Source organism: Tetrao urogallus (assembly GCF_951394365.1).
Source record: "Tetrao urogallus genome assembly, chromosome: 6".
Lineage (NCBI taxonomy): Eukaryota > Metazoa > Chordata > Aves > Galliformes > Phasianidae > Tetrao > Tetrao urogallus.
This window is the reverse complement of record NC_136819.1, coordinates 25,137,693-25,156,600: the sequence shown is the minus strand read 5'-3', so window position 1 is coordinate 25,156,600 and position 18,908 is coordinate 25,137,693. Positions and strand designations below refer to the sequence as shown.

At 39.0% G+C, this 18,908-nt stretch overlaps 1 protein-coding gene across 1 annotated transcript in view; it reads right to left on the bottom strand.

Moving 5' to 3' along the window:
• The window catches only part of MGA (MAX dimerization protein MGA), a gene marked incomplete at both ends in the record, with an annotated part of 45,497 nt that extends 28,889 nt beyond the window's left edge, over positions 1-16,608 (bottom strand). The window contains 8 exons of the mRNA XM_079537279.1: positions 851-1,208; positions 1,856-2,505; positions 3,431-3,529; positions 4,287-4,415; positions 8,955-9,050; positions 9,188-9,275; positions 9,581-10,514; positions 15,548-16,608. Of these exons, the coding sequence (XP_079393405.1) occupies positions 851-1,208; positions 1,856-2,505; positions 3,431-3,529; positions 4,287-4,415; positions 8,955-9,050; positions 9,188-9,275; positions 9,581-10,514; positions 15,548-16,608 (3,415 nt within the window). The remainder of the gene's footprint in view (positions 1-850; positions 1,209-1,855; positions 2,506-3,430; positions 3,530-4,286; positions 4,416-8,954; positions 9,051-9,187; positions 9,276-9,580; positions 10,515-15,547) is intronic.
• Between the last annotated feature and the right edge of the window lie 2,300 nt (positions 16,609-18,908).

Sequence of the window (18,908 nt, the reverse complement as noted above, 5' to 3'; positions counted from 1 at the left end):
TATACCAGTAACTAATTCACACTGAATTAAGAAGATAATGCTGGTATCTTCTCGTCTCAAATTCTAGTGAGAAGCCACCAGGGATTTGTCCACAAATGCAGGAAATGAAAATGAGAAAGACTCCATGCTAATCACTGCTTCCAAGCTGTGCTAAGATAGCAGATTAAAAAACCACTACAGAGCCGGGGATCTTAAAAGACAGCAAACACATATTTCAAACATCTAAAAAACATACTTGATAACACAACTACACACAAAAATTTATTTACTCCAGTGGAACACCAGATAACATCATTTTTTACCGCTGATAAAATTATTACTAGAACAAAGCTGTAAGTCCATAGCCACTTTCTGTCATATTTCTGAACATACCTTAGGACAGATCTAAAACCACTGTAAACTATTTCCACCAAAGTCAGTGAAATACAGTTATGTACAGGAACTGAAAATAAAGCTCCAGATGCTTACTTGCTAAGAGGGAGAGAAAGAGTAGTAAACAGTAAAGATTACCAACAGCTATAGCAGTAATTATTTCATATACTTAGTCCCTGAACATATTTAGAGGGTACAGAGAAAGCTAAAATTACCAAAAAGAAACTAGTTATTTGTGCAAGATAAATGACTGAATAATGCAAAAAAGCCTGTAACAGGTAAGAGTTACTAAAAGGGAAAAGGTGTGATTACCTGTCAGTCAGTTACACCAAGATAAGCGCTGCAGAGATCTCTCAGAGCTCATTCCCATTTCTGGATTTAGTAATGGGATCTCTACTAGAACCTAAAAAAATTTCCTGGCAAGACAGCTGACTTCAGAGAAGTTTAAGAAATTTGCTTTTTACCCAGCAATACTCACTGTATTCCACTTTTTTTCTTTTCTTCTTGTCTTTCTGCTTCATCTCATCTTCTTCTCCCACACCCTCTTCTTCCACATCTCCATCCTCTTGATGTTCTTCTTGTGATCCATACAACACAAGATTTCCACGCACAGCCTTCTTCAGAATTTTCTTATGTTTTGATCCACCCTTCACCACCAGTACTTTTCTCTTCAGGCAAGTACACCCAAACATACAGTCTGGCCTGCGGCAATGGGTAGGCTGACGTTTTTCCAGTGCTAGACTGGCACATATACAACCCAGCCGACAGAAATCATTATTGCAAGGAGGTGCTCGCCGTCGTATTATTTTATGGATAGGTTTGTTTTTGAGAGAAGCCTGAAAAAGTTTTAGATAGTAAGTAAACACTTGAAATTTTAGCAATGTGAAATCAAGCAAATGTGAAATTGCTATTCCAAGTTCATTCAGAATTATAACTCCCTCCTATTACATGGTCTGGTTATCCACAAAAATTTGTCACATGTATGGAAAAAATACAATAGAGGAGAGTTTACATTTTAATATTCTGAGACACAATTTGAGACAGCTGAACAGCCTCTTCAAGAAGTGGGCTGCGAAGAAAGCAAAAGTTTATCATCTGACATCAAAGTTACGTGATGTTTTTTGTTTTGTTTCTGTTTGTTTTTTTTTATTTGGAGTTATCCGTACTGAAAAAAATAAGTGTCAAATAATAAGGAAATGTAGTTACTGAATAGCAACTGTATCAATTAGAACTTTTCACAGGGAAGTTGAGATAATTCATAATTAATATTCATATCAACACCTTATTAATACAGTTAGTATTTCCACATGCTGTTAAGACAGCAGTTCTGAACTTTCAATATAAAGGCTACAACACAAAGGAAGAACATGTTTTGTCATGCTCATTAGCAGCTTCAGTCTTTCTGCATCCACAGGCAGCTTCAGTAACTACAGATAATTGAAAACGCAACAGTACTGAAGGAAAGAAAAGTATTGCTGCCTACCTGAGCTGTAAGCAGAGTAGCCAGGGAGATATCTGCTCGTTCTTCTGTAATGTAGGTTCGTGGTTTGCCATCCCAGAGAGCACAGTCTTCCAGGTCCATTAGCTTTACTTGAGATTTAGACAGACCTGGTGGACGAGCTGCTTGTTGCTGTTGTGTTGTGTGGCGCAAACTGATTTGTTTTGGCAGTATGTTTTCATCCAGATTTGGCATCAGGAAACCATCTGCTTGGTTAGGCAAACAGCTACTCGACAGAGACTTAGCAGCCTTTTCTACTGATGCTGAAAAGTTCTGTTTCTGCTTGGCAGGAAAAGGCGAAGGCAGTATAGGCTTGTAGGATGATCTTCCTCTACTGTTTGAAGATGTCTGCCTGTTTTGAGTCCTTGCCTTCCTAGAGGTAGATGACAGAGAAGCAGGCTTGAACGTGTAAGATGTGGATGGAATTACGGTGGACTGCTTCTTCAAAACACTGTCTAGCGTTCGCACATAGCTCGTGCTCTTGGTGGGAAGCTGATACACCACAGGGGAAGTGGGCGTGCTAGAAGAGAATCCCATACTCGTTTCCATCAGCTTTCCTTCATTTTCCAGGTACTCATCCAGCTTGTCACTACAGAATGCTGAGCGATTCTTCAAGGAACCTTCTGAACTGCCACCTAAATAAATGACGAGCGTTTTAATTGGCCCCTGGGAAAGCATACTGACAGGCTTTATCTTACATATATATATATGTATATACACACACACACACACATTTAAATCTTACTGCAACTAAACAGTATAGAAGAGGTAAATACTTCTTTAAAGATGTATGTAATTCCTTTAAGCGTACAACACACAAATATCAAATATAAGCTCAATCAGAAACACAGCCAGCAGTCCAAACAACTCTTTTTGAGGAAAGTATATTCATTCACAAAAAGAGAAAGTCTTCAAGAATCAGTGTTTCTGTGCAGCTTCCTTTTGTTTGTCCTAAACATGTATCCTACAACGTACCTGGCAACACCAGAACAAATCTGCAACACCCCAACACAATACAGTATTCAAGTGCAGAGAGTACAACAGAAATATTTTACCTAATTTCCAAGTAAGACCTGGCAAACTGCTAAGTACTCATTTCTTTCTGAGGCAGGGCAAAGTAGTTGAATATGTAGAAGTATTCACTTAACTGGAGTTAAAAATACATCCAATATAAAAGAAAATCACTTCAAAGTCTGTAGGGCATCAGAATTCTGGACTTACTATACTGCTCCCCAGCTTAATCCAAAACTGATGAACAAAACCAAATTATTACAATTTTGATTTTCACTGAAACCTTATGTGTAAAACAGAATATGTTTTGCTGTTGATTCTGTTTGTTTTATCATTTTCAGTTTCTTTTTTCCCCTCATAAGTGCTCATTCTTGGCTGTTCATGGCAGTAGTAGCAATATTCAAGAGAGTCTCAAAACAAAAATAAATCTCTCATTAAAACACACACTATAACTGAACTGCAGCATCTCTCCAAGATTAAGAAATTTAGAAATATCTGCACTCATCTCATCTCATCACTTTTGTTTTAATCCCGCTCTGCTTTTTCTACCTTCATTTCTAGAAGCACCGTGAAGCTTCCCTCGCCAGCCTTTGATCTTTCTGAAATCATTTGTCTTTCCTGTTCTGGAAACAAAAGGAAATCCAGTATCTGGAAAAGAAGAAAGCTAGCCTCAGTTTATAAATCAAGACTGATTGTTACAAATGTCCTAGTGAATTGTTCATTTCTTTTCAGAAATACATGTGACAGCTCTGTCAAATAATCCATCATCTCCAAGAGCTAAAGTGTAATGTAGATATACTAACAGGGTCCTTTGTAGCTGTTTTATATATTGCTAGGCTAGGCTAGAAGTAATTGCCTTTGACACAGAGCTGGATTGGGGCGTTCTGAATTGGATCTGCCTCTTTTGTGGTGTAGACAGGTCTGAGACTCAAGGTCTGCCTCTTTACCAGCTCCAAAAACAGTACAGGAAGAAAACACCAGTCAGAATACTAAAGCAAGAGAGCGACATTGGAATTAACCACCCTGCACTTTCTTCAGCAAACACATTTACTGTTAAAAAACAGTATTTGCCAGTAGTAGAATCAGTCACATTCTAATGAAAAATGCATTTGTTTGGATACCAAATGAATTAATACAAGAAATAGTAATTTTACAAGCACATTTCATTGACAGCTTTGTATAAAAAAGTATATATATAATAATAATACAATCAAATATGAAACTAAATGCTCTTTGAAGTATTTTGATTATGGACTTTCGTGTTTTCACTGCTTTTGGAAAGTTTAATATTCCTGTCCTAATGAATAAGAACACTACCTCTGAACAGCATCAAGTCCCAAATCCCTCTGATCACCGACAATAAAACATAATACTTTCAGCCTCAGCAGATTCATGTTCTACTCACCTGGAGAATTGGGGTTTGTTCCTGGATAGCTCCACAAAGAATAATTTGAATAGGAAAGAGGAAGCTGCACACCCAAGTATTTCAAGTCAATGCTCATTGTTGGGTCCACAGAATTTAACTTCAATCCCACTGCAGGAAACAATCAGTATCAATACAGCAAGATGTTAATGAGAAAAAAAGATGTTCACTTTAAAAAGTTTCACATTACATACAGACATTTCTAGCATTCATCCATGTCTTAAGGGTTCTGAAAAAAGCATTAATAACTGTTACTTACAATGGATCTTAAACAGGTATGAATTAACAGGTATGAATTTTAAGGAGATGGAAAATAGAAGGAAAATAGAATGACTTGATACTTTTTTTTTTTTTTTTTTTTTTAACTGCTACTGAAATTCCTGCAGAATTTTAGCAATCAGAATGTCAGCATTCTATTCATTTCCGCAATAAAGCTGTATTCAGTATTCTGCTCTCTCAGGATCTCTCCATGAGCTTTTTGCAACCCCCTGCCCCCTCAGTGTCCTTACAGATCAGCTTGAAATTAGCTAGCCAACCATCTTGTTGCTTTGCAATAAATCAACCCTCCAGCTTTTTTTCTTTTTTTTTTTTTTTTTTCTTTTAAAGCAGGGAAAAGATTGTGTGTGATTCTATAATTCTATGGCTAAAATGAAACAAAACAGTCAGCTTTGTTGAATGGCACTGGCTTGGACACTTTACTGCTTGTGAACATCTTCCTTACCTCCACTCAAATGCTTAGTTGGAAAGGCTCACCTTAGCCACAAAAAGTGTCTTTGTGAATTAGCAAATCAGGTAAGGATACAGAAATAATGAGGAACGCAAAAGCTAGCAGAACTACTATTCAGCAAGTGAAAGAATATATGGCTACCCAACTCAGCTCAGTCTAGAGCAGAGAATACTTACTTTGTTCGGTTTTGGTTGTTTTTGGTGTGGGTTTTGGGTTTTTTGTTTTTTTTTTTTTTTTTTTTTTTTCCCCCTCAAGGGAAACCTACAAAACTGTGCTGCTGTTGCCAAAGTCTTAGAATCAGTGTTAAGTATGCAAGTTTTGAAATAAAAATGTATTACTTGACAATGCTCAGGACAGATGAATTGCTATCTGCACATATAGCAAAAACCTTTTGTTGGTAGTAGACATTTATCTTTACAAGTAACAAGTACCGACACTTGATAACTGGCAGCCTAAAAACAACAGATGCAGAACAAATCTCAGATGTGGCTACTAAAGAACACCTTTACCAACAACAGATACAATTCCCAAATCTACATGGCAAAGATGAGCACAACAAGTAAGGCAATGTAGCATTTTGTATAAAAACACGTCAACTGCCAAATGTCAGGATGGAATTTATTTATTTTCAAAGTGATTTTAAAGGAAAGAGCAGGCAGTTGATTCTTCATGACACTCTATTTGAATTATTCTGTTGCTTTCAGAACGCAGCCTGAAGAGAACAAATACGTCTGTATGGACATCACTAAACACGACAGGTAAACTATCACTTCTATCCATTTCTCATCATCGCCAGCGCACTGCTAACTTCAGTTGCTGCAGTCAAACAGTAGCAAATTAAGAACTCCCTCCACAACAATTTTCTCTGAATCACGATGCCAGACAACAGTGCTTTCATTTTCAGGAACGTGACAAGGGATTCAAATTAGTTCAGGTAGAAGAGGCTCTCCATAGCATAGCAGTACTCTAGTAGGAGCTTTCTTCCTAACATGCTGAAGCTGAATTTCCATCTTTCAGAAGCATCTTCTTGCAGTCTCAATGCCTTTAAGATCTTCACAATCACTGCTTCAGATACATTTTGCAATCCATCCTTTACCTATGCTAGTCTCCACAGGAAGTACTGATTGCTTTCTAGCCAACCAGAAGTACTTTTCTATATCTGATGACTAAGCACATTAACTTCATAGTGCAAGCTGCAGTGGATATTCATTTTCTTAACTTCACAACTCGCTTAGCAATTGTAGGCTTCAGGTATCCATGAATATCAAGAGATACTTATGCTTCTCAACTACATTACACAAAACCAAAGCAAAGTTAATGCCAAAAACGCTATTTCCATTTACTATACTACATGGAGGGCAAAAAAGCCAGTAAGCTTCAACCAGATGGTTGAATGAACATTCAGAAACATGCACTTTGCTTCTTTGAGAAAGGAAGGAGCCATACCTCTTTGTCTGTTTTGCAGTAGACCATAAGGAGATATTAGTTATGGTCTGTGGCTAAGAGATTCTGAAGAACAAGTAACAACATCGAGAATGCTGATTAGGTTGCACCAAGCTCCAGGACTTAAAGTTGATGTAACTGGGAAAATACACAGACCTTCAACTGGCCAAGAGGCAAATCCTAGAGTTTTCTTCAGTACTGCCATACCATAACATTTGCTCAGTGCAACATGCAGCAATTGCTAGTAGCTGACTAGAAAAGATTTCTACCACAATTTTTGAAATATGGCAACACAGATGTGTGAGGCCATGGATGTCAGTGAGGTCTTTGTAAAACAGGACACCTATTTCTGGAATAATGGGAGAGGAAACCTGCATTTAGACATCCATGATACAACCATCAACACTGATCTTATATACCACACGGGTACAATCTAGCTGAGAGGTGGGTTATCTCCCAAGAAGACAGGCTGAGAGAGCTGTTCTTTCACAGCCTACACAAAAGAAGGTTCCAAGAAAACCTCATCATGAGCTTCTAATACTTAATGAGGAAGAATAGGAACTGCACAGAGGGACTTGATCAGGGAGCGCAGTGATAGGAGGTAATGGCTTTGAACTAAAAGAGTGCAGACTTAGATTAGATGTATGGAAGAAATTCCTTACTCTGAGAGTGCTGAGAATTCACCACCACCAGAGAAGCTGTGGATTAGCAATACAAGCTGGGGGATGAAAAGACTGAGGGTAGACCTCTCGAAAAAGATCTGGGGGTACTGGTGGATAGAAAGCTGGACAAGAGTCAGCAATGTGCAGTCTTTCATATAGGAGAGACATAGACCTGTTGGAGCATACCCACAGGAGGGCCACAAAAATGATCCAAGGGATGGAACACCTCTCCTATAAGGACAGGCTGAGAGGGCTGGGGCTGTTCAGCCTGTGAGATGATCTGATAGCAGATTTTTGCTATCTAAAGGGGAGCAACAGAAAACAAGGGGACAGATTCTTAAGCAGGGTCTGTGGTGACAGAAACAACGAGAAACGGTTTCAAGCTTATCGAGGATAGATTTAGGTTGCATAAAAAAAGAAATTATTTTACAGTGAAGGTGGTGAGGCACTGGAACATGCTGCTCAGGGAGGTGGTAGATGCTCCATCCCTGGAGATTTCCAAGGCAAAGATGGATCAGACTCTGGGCAACCTGATCTAGACCTGGATGTCTCTGTTCATTGCAGGGCAGTGGACTAGATGACCTTTTAAAGGTCCCTTCCAACTCTAGAGATTCTATTCTATACCCCATCCCTGAAAATGTACTTGGCTAGCCTGGATGGCGCTATGGACAACTTGTGCTACTGGAAGGTGTCCTTGCCCACAGCAGAGGTATTGGACTAAACCATCTTTAAGGTCCCTTCCAACCCAAGCAATTCTACAACACTGAAATTGATTCTATGATTTGTGAAAATGAAAGACACAAACATCACTTCAACACTAAAATATAAAGACAGCCCTTTAAATGGCTGCCAAAACTGACAGGTTTGATCTCACCACACATAGTGCATGAGCCACTGGAGATAATCCATGGTTCTTCACAGCAGAAATCTGTCAGGACCCAACATAACTAGCAGCAGTATTTGGAGTCAAAATTCCTACAGCACTGCAGTTACACATATGAGAAATTCAGAGAACCTCAAGAACAAGAGGTACGATGCTTCGATTTTGATCAGTTCTTTCATCAGTTGCTCTGAAGCCTATGCCAAAGCCAGTCTCAGTACTGGCATCAAAGATTTTCACCATCATCACTCTTTTGATAGCACTGATCTTTCTTCTACCTGATCACAAGCTAGAAGTACATTGCTGGGTCTTCCTATGCAAATAGTGAACCTGGATCTAGGCCAAATCAGACCATCAGACATATGAAAAGTAGTCCAACTTAAACATTTCTCCATTTCTAGCTCCATCTGTCCTCTACAAGGATTAACTCATCACAAAACAGGCACGGCCTAAAGTCTCAGCATCTTCTACACAGACTATAAAAAATGACACAAACCCTCTTATTTTGCTGTAAGAGATTCAGGAGTAACCTCTTATTTCCCTCCACCCCTTCTAGTTTGCAACATGAAGGTGTGGAAACAAAAATATTGCTATTGGCTGGCTGAAACTACTTTGGAAGTCTGAAAAACAAACAAAGCAAAAAAAAACAAAAACAAAAACAAACAAACCACACAAAAAAGCCTTCATAAAATACCTTGGATTTTCTTGACATTGGCACAAGTAGCAAGAGAGAAACCAACCACGTTTACAGTTTTCCATTCATGTTCTCCTATTTGTACATACAAACTTGTACATTTTTCAATAATACTTGTCTAAAAAAAGTAACCAAAAATCAGATGGCAACTGTATTAAGCATACATAGTTTAAAACCCAGTAGGAATGTATCAACTCTGCATGATCAAGCACAATATACAACAATATATACACTGCACACTTACCTTCCTGAAGGCTCGGATGTATTACTTGCTTATGCCTTAAGGTTTTCAGCTCTTCCATCAACTCCTTTTCCAGTACTTGTATTCTTGCCTGACAATCTTCTCAAAAATATAAAAAGTATAAAAGATAGTTCATGTGCCAAGAAATGACTTAATGATTTAATCTTCCAATGTGCCTTTTTAAGTTCTCTTACCACGGGGAATATCCACTCACAAAAAAAATCCCCCAAAATTACCTGGATCATTCGTAGTCAACAAGGGAGCCTGAAGATTCTGTGATTCTTCTCCTCCAGCTCTATCAACAGTGTGAATGTCAAGAGCTTCCTACGTACATAAAGAGCCTTGAATAATATGCCTCAAAAAACTGCCTTAGATACAAACTAAGTCACATCAAGTATCACTGAAATATTCAAAATACAAACTAACAAACAAGTATGCTTTATCTTATACAGAACCCTATAACCCACTATTTTTTCCAGAAGTCATTAAGACAGACATGATTAATTTTGAGACAATATAACGACAGAACTGAGGTGTTCACACATTTCAAAACTCAGTTTAAATGAAAATATACTTTCAGCATTTAAGTAAAAACTGGTTGTATTTAATTCAAAACAGTTTGGTTTTACCTTTGATGCAAAGGACACAAAGAGGACTCCATCAACATCTTCAAGGTCTGGCTTAACATCTGGAAGGATACTCCCAGGCCCCACAGGGCTGTTCTTGCTTGTTATCACAGGTTTCCCTATACCTTTTGGTGGCCGACCAGCCTTGGAGATTTTCAGTTTCCGTGGCCTTCCTCTTTTAGTGGTACCTGATGACAGTGAGTTTTGACTGCTACCAGAGCCTTTCAGGGACGCAGAATTCTTCAGTACTCCAGTTTTTTTTCTTCCACAAATCTCTTTTTCTGAAACCTGACAACTTACGGAGCTCCTAAGATTAAAATTAGGTGATTTAGATAGAATCCATTGGGCCTCTTTGATTGAGGAATATTTCTGTGCCAGTTTATTTCCAGGAGACATTTTTTTCATGGGTATCTCCTCAGTTATAGCAGCTGTGTCTGAGTAAGAACCTTTGTGATTTTCAAAGCAGACTGGCAAAGAATCCAGTACTGTATTCAACACGGATTTGTCTTTCTTACAAGAGGACAGCATGGTCTGTGGTAGCTCAGATATCTTCACTGTACTCTTTGTAACCGCACAAGGTTCCAAATAAACCACAGGCATCTTCCCACTTTCCAATTTTAACATTTTTGCCTTGGCAACACCTGAAGGACTGGATAGCACACGCTTCTTAGACTTGAAGTCTCCATCATTTCTATCCGCTTCACTGTATCTCCTCAGGCATTTTTGTAGGACAGGATCATCATCATCATCAGTGTTAGAATACTCGTCAGTTTCTTCATCCGTGTCTTCCTGTTTCACACTTACTCCTTGTGTGCAAATATTTGTCTCGTAGTCATAATCATCGACGGGTTCCTCTTTAATGACTACATTGAACTGTCCACTGGGGTCCAGTGGGGATGCCACTCGAGAGCTGCTCTCATAACTGCTAGCAATGGGACTGGGCAGGAAGGAAAAAAAAACACAACAGATCTTCATAAAATCTCCAGCTTTGCCAAAACAATATCATCTCCTATAACCCCCTGCTGCACATCGTAAAGAACTTCCAAAATGCTCCAAGCCATGAGTTGGCTAAATACGATGTCGTTTACAAGCTTACATTTTAAGTAGTGATCATTAAAAAACAACCAACCAAAAAAAAAAAAAAAAAAAAAAAAAAAAACAAACAAACAAACAAACAAACAAACAACCTCCTACCATCTGCCATCATTTAAGACAATACAGCTTCTTTGTGAAAGCAGCAGCATCATTTCCTTCCCTAGTAATACCGGGATAACATTTGCAGCTTTCCTGTTTGAGGCATGACATGAACTGATGCTAAGTTTTTATGTTTTAAATGCTTAGAAGTGGACTCGGTTTACCAAATATTGAATTGTCACTTCAGTCAAAGCTACTTTATTTGCAAACATGAAGCTAAATAAGTGCTTAATATACTCCAGTTCAAAAGATTTAAGCAAAATTTTAATTAATTCATCCTGAAGCCGCACTAAAACCATTCCTAAATGAAACTGTTGATCCAAAACAATTACAGAATGTTAACAATCTGTTCAACCGTGCATCATCTCCCACTCAGATGGAGTACTGACCTAATCAGGGTGTTACATACCACGAATTGGACATTATGGACAGCCAGTCACACTCCCAAATGATGGGCTGCTTTGAGTAGCAGACATTTCAGTCAGAAAACTACAGTAAGCAGTTTTGTTAAGAACTTCAAAAACTGGCTTCTCATCATAAGAAAACACATAAAATACAAAACAAGAATTTCGAATGTAGAAACTCAGAAATTAACAGAAGTCCATTGGTAATCATATTGAATGGTATTCTAATATACTCTCTGTAAGTATTATACAACATTATATATTAAAAATGTTAAAATATTAAAACTATGTTAACATCACGCAATTACCAAAATGTTCAAAATCGGTATTTAATTTTTGTTCATGTTAACAATTTCAATAATGTAACAGATTCTGTAACATCATTATATATTGATATTTTAATATCGTTTATATAGATGGTATGTACAAACACAAAGCTTGTTTTCTCTGTATATTTTTCCCCCTGAAGAAATGACTATTCTCAATTGAATCCTGGACTGTGATAAAGGAAGAGGAAGAAGCGGAGAAAAAGGTTGCTTCAGCCTTGTGTAGACTTAGGGCACAGTTAAAGGAGAAAACCTGGAACACACACACCAGTCATGACTTGGAGCAGCTCATAAAGAAAGACTGTGGTGTAAAACAAAGGATGCAGATTTATATACTTACAAATAGAATTCCTAGGAGGAAGACAGACCCTTTCTAGAAAATCCACAGGGACACTGAGTAACTAGAGTTAAGCTTGAAGAAAAAAGTGCGCCTGCTGAGGTAACTGTAGTGCTGCAGGAGAATCTTGTTTTGTCTACTGTCTTCTCTGTCATGGAGTTTTCTATAAGCAAGTTCCTAACATTCATTTCATGAAGAATGTCAAATGCAAGATTAAAAAAGCCTTTCTTCTTCAAGGAGCAAGAGAAATTCTAGGACAATATGCTTAGAGGTCCTGGGCAACACTTAAAACTCTCTAAAATGAAGAGACAAATAAACGTCTCATTCGAATTCTACTATTTCCAATTGAAAGCCAAACAAAGTCTGGGCTTTTCCAGACATCTTTCTTTACCCACTGCAAGATGCATTCCTCAAGCTAAGGAATATGATTCTGTGAGAGATTTGGACAGTACCTACCTAAATCAAAGAAGCCCTGCTGTAAAAATCAAATTCCTAAGCACAAACGCCACTTTCCTCTTCCTATTACAACTATAAGCCAAATGGTGACAAGTGAGGTATCATCCATGTGTATACATAAAAAAGATCAAATATTTGTCCAAATCTTTTACATTCAAATGCAATTATGAATTTCACAAACAGTAACAAGTTTCCTCGTAGCACTGTTCTCGTTTCTTTTGCTTTTAGTTTGTGAAGTGCACTACTTCCAACACAACCACCGCAACACCTTTTCCTATACTCTCTGGGAAGGCAGATCACACAGTCTGTCCTTTCAGAATCTTCCTTCTAATCTCAGATCAGCTAGAAATGGTGAGATCATTTCTGAACTGCTTCTTCCCTTACCTGATGTGGGACAATGCTCACATTTGAGCAAGTTGTTTTTTCTTAACACTCCCATGTAACATACTATTTCGTACCTCACGATTAAACAGCAAACACACGGAAGTAATTCTCCTGCATTTAGCCACAATAAACCATGCAACTGCTCACGTACTGAATTTTTAGCTGCTCATTCACCTGGATTTTTCTATGTAGATCATTTCAAAATACACTATGGAACACATGGACTCCTCTGGAATTGATCTAGAAACCTGTTGCTATCTATAGGTGATTGAGGCTGGAGGATGATTACTACAGCACTCTTCTGAAAGCCAGGGAGGAAAAGAAAACCAAACTTTCGGACTAAACACAGCACTACTAAATTAGAAAAGCAGGCCTATGGGAGCATTCAAGCCTCCCACGGTGTTTCTATTTTTGAACCAAAAAATTCAAAGGACCTTGAAGAGGAAAAGTGTGCAGCAGCCTGTAAGACTTAGGAACCATGATCTTTTGCTTGCAATTCCCTCCATGCTCCCAGCATTTGAGTGGTTGAAGGTATAAACTTCCACTTAGAAGTGCCTGTAACTAAAATTAAAGATTGTTTTTTCTTACAATACACCTGATAAAAAGAAGCATATTTCCAAAGCACTGAATAAAACAGACTACCTGGTATCATGAGAGTATTTATTTCCAAAGTGCAGGAACAAACAACTCAAGACTCAAATTCTTCTCAGCTGCATGCACCCTCTTATGAAGTTCCATTTGCAGCAAAGGAAACCTTTCAGTTGGCAAAACTAAGCACAAGCACTCTATAGCACTAGGAAGTCCACCCCCCTTGGATACATTACCTGAGAGCAGCAGCTCCCAGCTTCTAACTCTTCCACAAATTTAAAGCCAGCCAAAATCACTACCCCATCTAGAGGCAAGACAGTGCCCACCAATTTATAGGTAACACTATGTACAGGGAAATAACAGTTATCAAAGTGTAAATATAACAGTTACTGTTTGATAAAAGAGGATACCACTCACTCAAATGCTGTCCTTGAAAGGCTGCTGAGTGGCATGAAAACTCTGTAAATAGGTTTGAAGGAAAAAATAGAACAAATGTCCTGAACAACTCGGCACATAAACAAAGAGTTCTGCCATTCCTTGGGTGAGATTATTTTTTATTTCCAAGTACAGAATTTGGCTGTTTTGCACAGATTAAAGAAGATAGAACAGAAAGCTGGACTAATTTTGAAGGTTGTTTTAGAACTGTGAGAAATATTTACTCATAAAATGATTAATATTTCCTAGAACAGAGGAAAATGCCTTAGGGATTCTCCCTGTATGAGCATCTCTAAGCACAGTTAAGAGGTGAATTGTCTTTGAGATGAAACTGGGGAAGGCATCTTATACACACTGAACCAGAAGAAACAAAGCCTGTTGAGTCAAATGAGCTGCTCTTCAGTAAGGTTCTCAAGTCCTTAAAATTACTCAAAGGGAAAAAGGAAACTCTAAAACAGCCCAAAATTTACTGGGTGAGATAATATCTACACTTTCAGCATTATGGTTTTTATCCTTTGGGAAATAAAGGGAAACAGGAGAGAGGAAAAAATAAAGCCACAGAAGCTATTGTTTGAACATCTCTCCAAATGATTTGCTTCAATGACACTCTTCAGGCAAAGCTAATGAACAAAGTGACCATGAACAAAACTTTAAGCTTCTGCAACAGGAACTGACTCCAAAGAGAAAAAAAAAAAAATCACTTCGAAGACAAAGTAAGTTTTCAAACTTCTCAGTAGCTACTTTCAGAGATGCAGTGTTTTACTTACAATCTGCAAAGTTATCTAAGCATTGATCTATAATCAGAAAAGATTTCTCTAGAATTTACATTTTTGGACTATCTAAGAAGTATAGGAGACGTTCTCTCTAATACACTGCTACTGGAAATTACTGCATAATCTAGGACACTCCAAATCCACAGCAATTGGAATAGTCAGGACTAACCACAATCAGAAAGGCTCAATGAATGGACAACTTTGTAATTCAAGGTTTTGCAGTTACTCAAAAGGCAAGAAGATCATTTCTCCGAGGAAAAAAACCAATCAAATAAATCTTTACCCACTCTAAACACGCTGAATGTACAGTCTTTGAAGCAAGCTACAATTACATTGTAATTAACACACTTTTTCCCTTCTAGGAAGTGAGCTTGAATTACACAGTTAATATCATCCTGATTTCCTAGTTACTTGACAAAGTAGTTATGTGTAGTTAAATAATGTCTTGGCATACTCATCTACATAAGGTTGCTTTTGATACCGATTTTTTGGCAGATGAAGTACTGAAGCACTGAAAGGTGGGCTGTTTCAATCTCCCTTGAGGAAGGAAAGAATTCCCATAAGAAGTTACTGACAAAACATGTAGTTTGTCAGTAGTCCACTACTGCAGTGGGTAACCACTACACATACCCAATCCAAACACACATCACCCTCACACAGCCTCACTCATTCACTAATGAAAAATGAAGAAACAGAGACAGCCTGTTGTGGTGGTAAGAAACTCTTAAAAAAAAAAATGGCAACTTTTGCATGACTGAAACGTGCTCTCTTTAAAATTCAAAACAACTAACTTCAGACTTCTAAATACCACAAGAGTTAACAAGAATCCCTCAACATTTCTTTACAAAGCGAATTAAAGCAACATACAAAAACCACCAAACTCTTGTACTCCTCAGATACATTAGGAAGTTCGAACTGATAGATGGCTACCTAAAGGAAGGAAAAGCAATTCCACCATTTCAGGTCAAACAAATGTTATCCATGCACCTGTCTACTAAGCATCTCATTATTTGATGCTTTACCAAATACCTCACTCAACAGGCATTTATTATAAAAACAGAATGCTAACCCACCTCTCAGTGACTTCTTGTTTTAGCTTTGGCGTATCACTGGAAGGCAGGCCAGCGTCCAGGAAACCTACAAAGTCTTGTTCTGTATTAAAGGATTCTTTCTCCAGGTTCATGGCTGATGAATTCTGACCAATGAATGAACAATCTATTCTCCGACGTAATTCTAACATGTCAACTTCAGCAGGGCAACTACGAATGCTGGCAGAGCTAAAAACATTACCTTCGTCCAGTTCAAAGCTATTGTTTTGTTTCACATCGCGCTGAGGCCGACTATTCAAGCCATCATCTCTGAATCCCTTAGCAAAAGGATTGTAATCTATTTTCAGCTGGGTAATCTGAATATTCTGGTAGGCTGTAACTGCAAAGAACTCTGTCTGTGGAAAGGTAAACGTATGGACACCTGGGCCATTGAGCTGAATGACTTCGGTGGCTTTGTCTGCAGGAACCAAGTGAAGGCGTGGCAGATAGCGGTGCATAGAATGTAAGATGATATGACCCTCCTGGTCCAGGGTATTGTTGGTAAGCTTGAGTTTGTAGAAAGATACCGGCTGGTGCATCCAGTACTGGCCAGTGGAAGGCGACTCTGGATGAATAAACACTCGTCCAAGAACGTGGGGCTCTGCCTTCCCACTAGGCTCCCACCAGCGACCATTCCATTTGTATCGGTGATTGTCCACGGGGGAGATGTCCATGACCAGTATGTACTTCTGGCTGGCATCCAGACCTGTAATCCAGTATCGGCAGTATGGGAACATGCGCCTCCCCTGCTTCGTCAGAATCATCTCCGTGTTGCGATGGTAGAATTCATTCCACATACTGTTGTTGTCTAGGGTGACAGTGATGCCCCCTGAGATGCAGTCAGCTGGGAGGCAGGTCTTGATTTTGGGTTTTACTGGCATTAATACGCCACTGGCCAGAGCGCAAGCATCATGGTTGGCCACTAGGATTCCTTGGTCGCCTTTGCCATTTCCCTGCTGTTGTTTCAAGATAACAAAAAAGGCAGGTGCTGAGCCAGACACTGTCCCACCGTCCCGGTTAGCCAGCACAATCTGCTGTTTCTCCATGATGAGCAGTTTTATAAGCTCTCAAATAAAAAGCAAATTCTACACAATTCTGATAATCATCTGCATGTATTCACCATTCTGGAAAAAAAAAAATAAAAAAAAAAAATCAGTTAAAGCTGTTTAAATACATTCTCTCTCGTAAAAAGGTTTTAATGTCTCTCAAGGTTGTTTTTTGTTTGTTTTTTAAACAGTTCTTCTCTTGAAAAGTTTAAAGACAAACAGTACCAAGTAAAATCAAGCACAATTAGCACATAACAAATCAAGGCTATTAGTGCACATAGAACTCAGTTCTTACAGGTGTGGGTTACAACACCCTTATAATCATTTTCATTTAATGCCTTGCCATGACAGCACTCATTGCTTTGCTTGATGCATCAAAGTCCTCTTTGTTCTGATACTGGTTTAACACTTCAGGTCATCTACTGAAGAAACAGCATTTAGCAAAATGTGTAGAAGTTTTCAGAAGAGAGGATGGCACATTTCTCACACAAAGGAAAAAGCTGTTTCACTCTTCTCAGAAAGAGGTCTCAGAGATCCAAAGCTTCTCAAAAAAATGAGGAGGAACAAAAACCTCCAAACTTCTGTAATGAAACAGACTGCCTGTGCAGTTGGGATTTCTTTGGGATCCCTTATCTCCCCATAAACCCAAGTTTTCAGAAAAGTCTGTTCAACACAGAGACAAAGAATGGAAGAAAGAAAAAAGTAGTTTGAATGGATAAACTTGCCAACAAAGCAGACAATCTAGCCCCCCAAAAAAGGCAAAGCAGCCAAGATAAAATGGTAGAATGGAAAGCACCAGAGCAATGGAGAGCACGTTAGCTATCTATTTTCTAAATTATCGGAATAATTAAATAATTAAAGCTGAGCGACAAAACATCAGTACATCTGTTTAAGAAACTAAAAAATTTCCTCCACCGGCATGCACATAATTCCATTTTTGTACATCTGCCCCACAGGTGAGTATGTAACCAACATCCTAAGAGGCAACAGTAAAAATGTCATTCTTTACACAGCTCATACATTTCTCATTGTGACAGTTTACAGTAAGCTAAAGAGTAACTTACAAGAATATCATTCAGACTTTTGTGCTTTAAATCTGATTATATATGAACATCACACTGTAAAAAAAAAAAAAAAAACAGTCAATTTTTATAATAAATGCATAGCTGGGGAGGAAGCCGGAATATGAGATGAGGAATTGCCATCAGCTGGAGTTACCTGTGCAAAGCAGCTACCACGTGTCCGTGGGGCATAATTAAAAACTCAGAAGATGGTCAACATTCATCAATTCCATGAGGAACATTCTCAACACCGAAGGAATACAAGAGACCTACTTCAATCCTTGCACCTTCACTATTCAGAACTTCAGAACATTCATAAGATAAATTGGAGAGAAAAATAATGTTCTGCACAGGTTTTGGAAAACACCTTTTGCCACTTTTTACTTGGAGGATGCCACTTTTACTTGGAGAAAGAAATACTTCCCCATAGAGGAAGAGAATTAAGAGAATCTAGAACACAGAAGGAAGAGCCATCACAAGAAGAACACAATCACATTCAAAGCTGCACATGACTTCCCACATACTTACAGACTTCACATTACTGCAAAACGACACCAGCTTATTAAAGTGATCCTACATTTGGTAAAAGATTCGCAGAAAGGCTTTAAGCTTGCTTCAAAAACATGCCAGCCACGTGTTCAGCCAAAACACAACAAATACAGAAGACTCCTGAGTCACTGTTCCGTTTCACAGTATTTAACAACACTGTGCTATTTCAGTCAGTTCAGGGGTATGCAGTGCTCCCAGTATCAGATGTGGCTGGGATGTTTGTGGTTGCGGGCAATTACAGCAGGCAAAAGCGACGTAACTTCAGTACCAGCACCATCTATTCCCAGCACAATTTCACACACACTCTTACACTTGGTCTGACACAGCAGCCACTTTCATTAAAACAGGGAGCTCCACGTACTTGTGGAAGCCTCAGTTATACTCGGCTCCAGCTATATTTGAGCCGTGCGCAGACCCGATATTTAAAAGCAGACCTCTGATTGGTCAGCACACCGAGCAAAAACATCGAAAGCAGCTTTAGAACGTGCGGGAAGGCAAACGCGCAAAACGCAAAACCACGGTTAGGAGACAACTCCTATGCGAACCAGGCGAGGCCGCCGCACGCAGCGCTCCCGGGCAGGGCATTCCGCGCGCGCTTCTCGTGCCGCAGGCAGCAACGGGCTGCGAGCAGGCGGCGCGGCGGGACAAGGCACGGCACGGCGCTCCAATGGCAGCGGGCACCGCACGCGC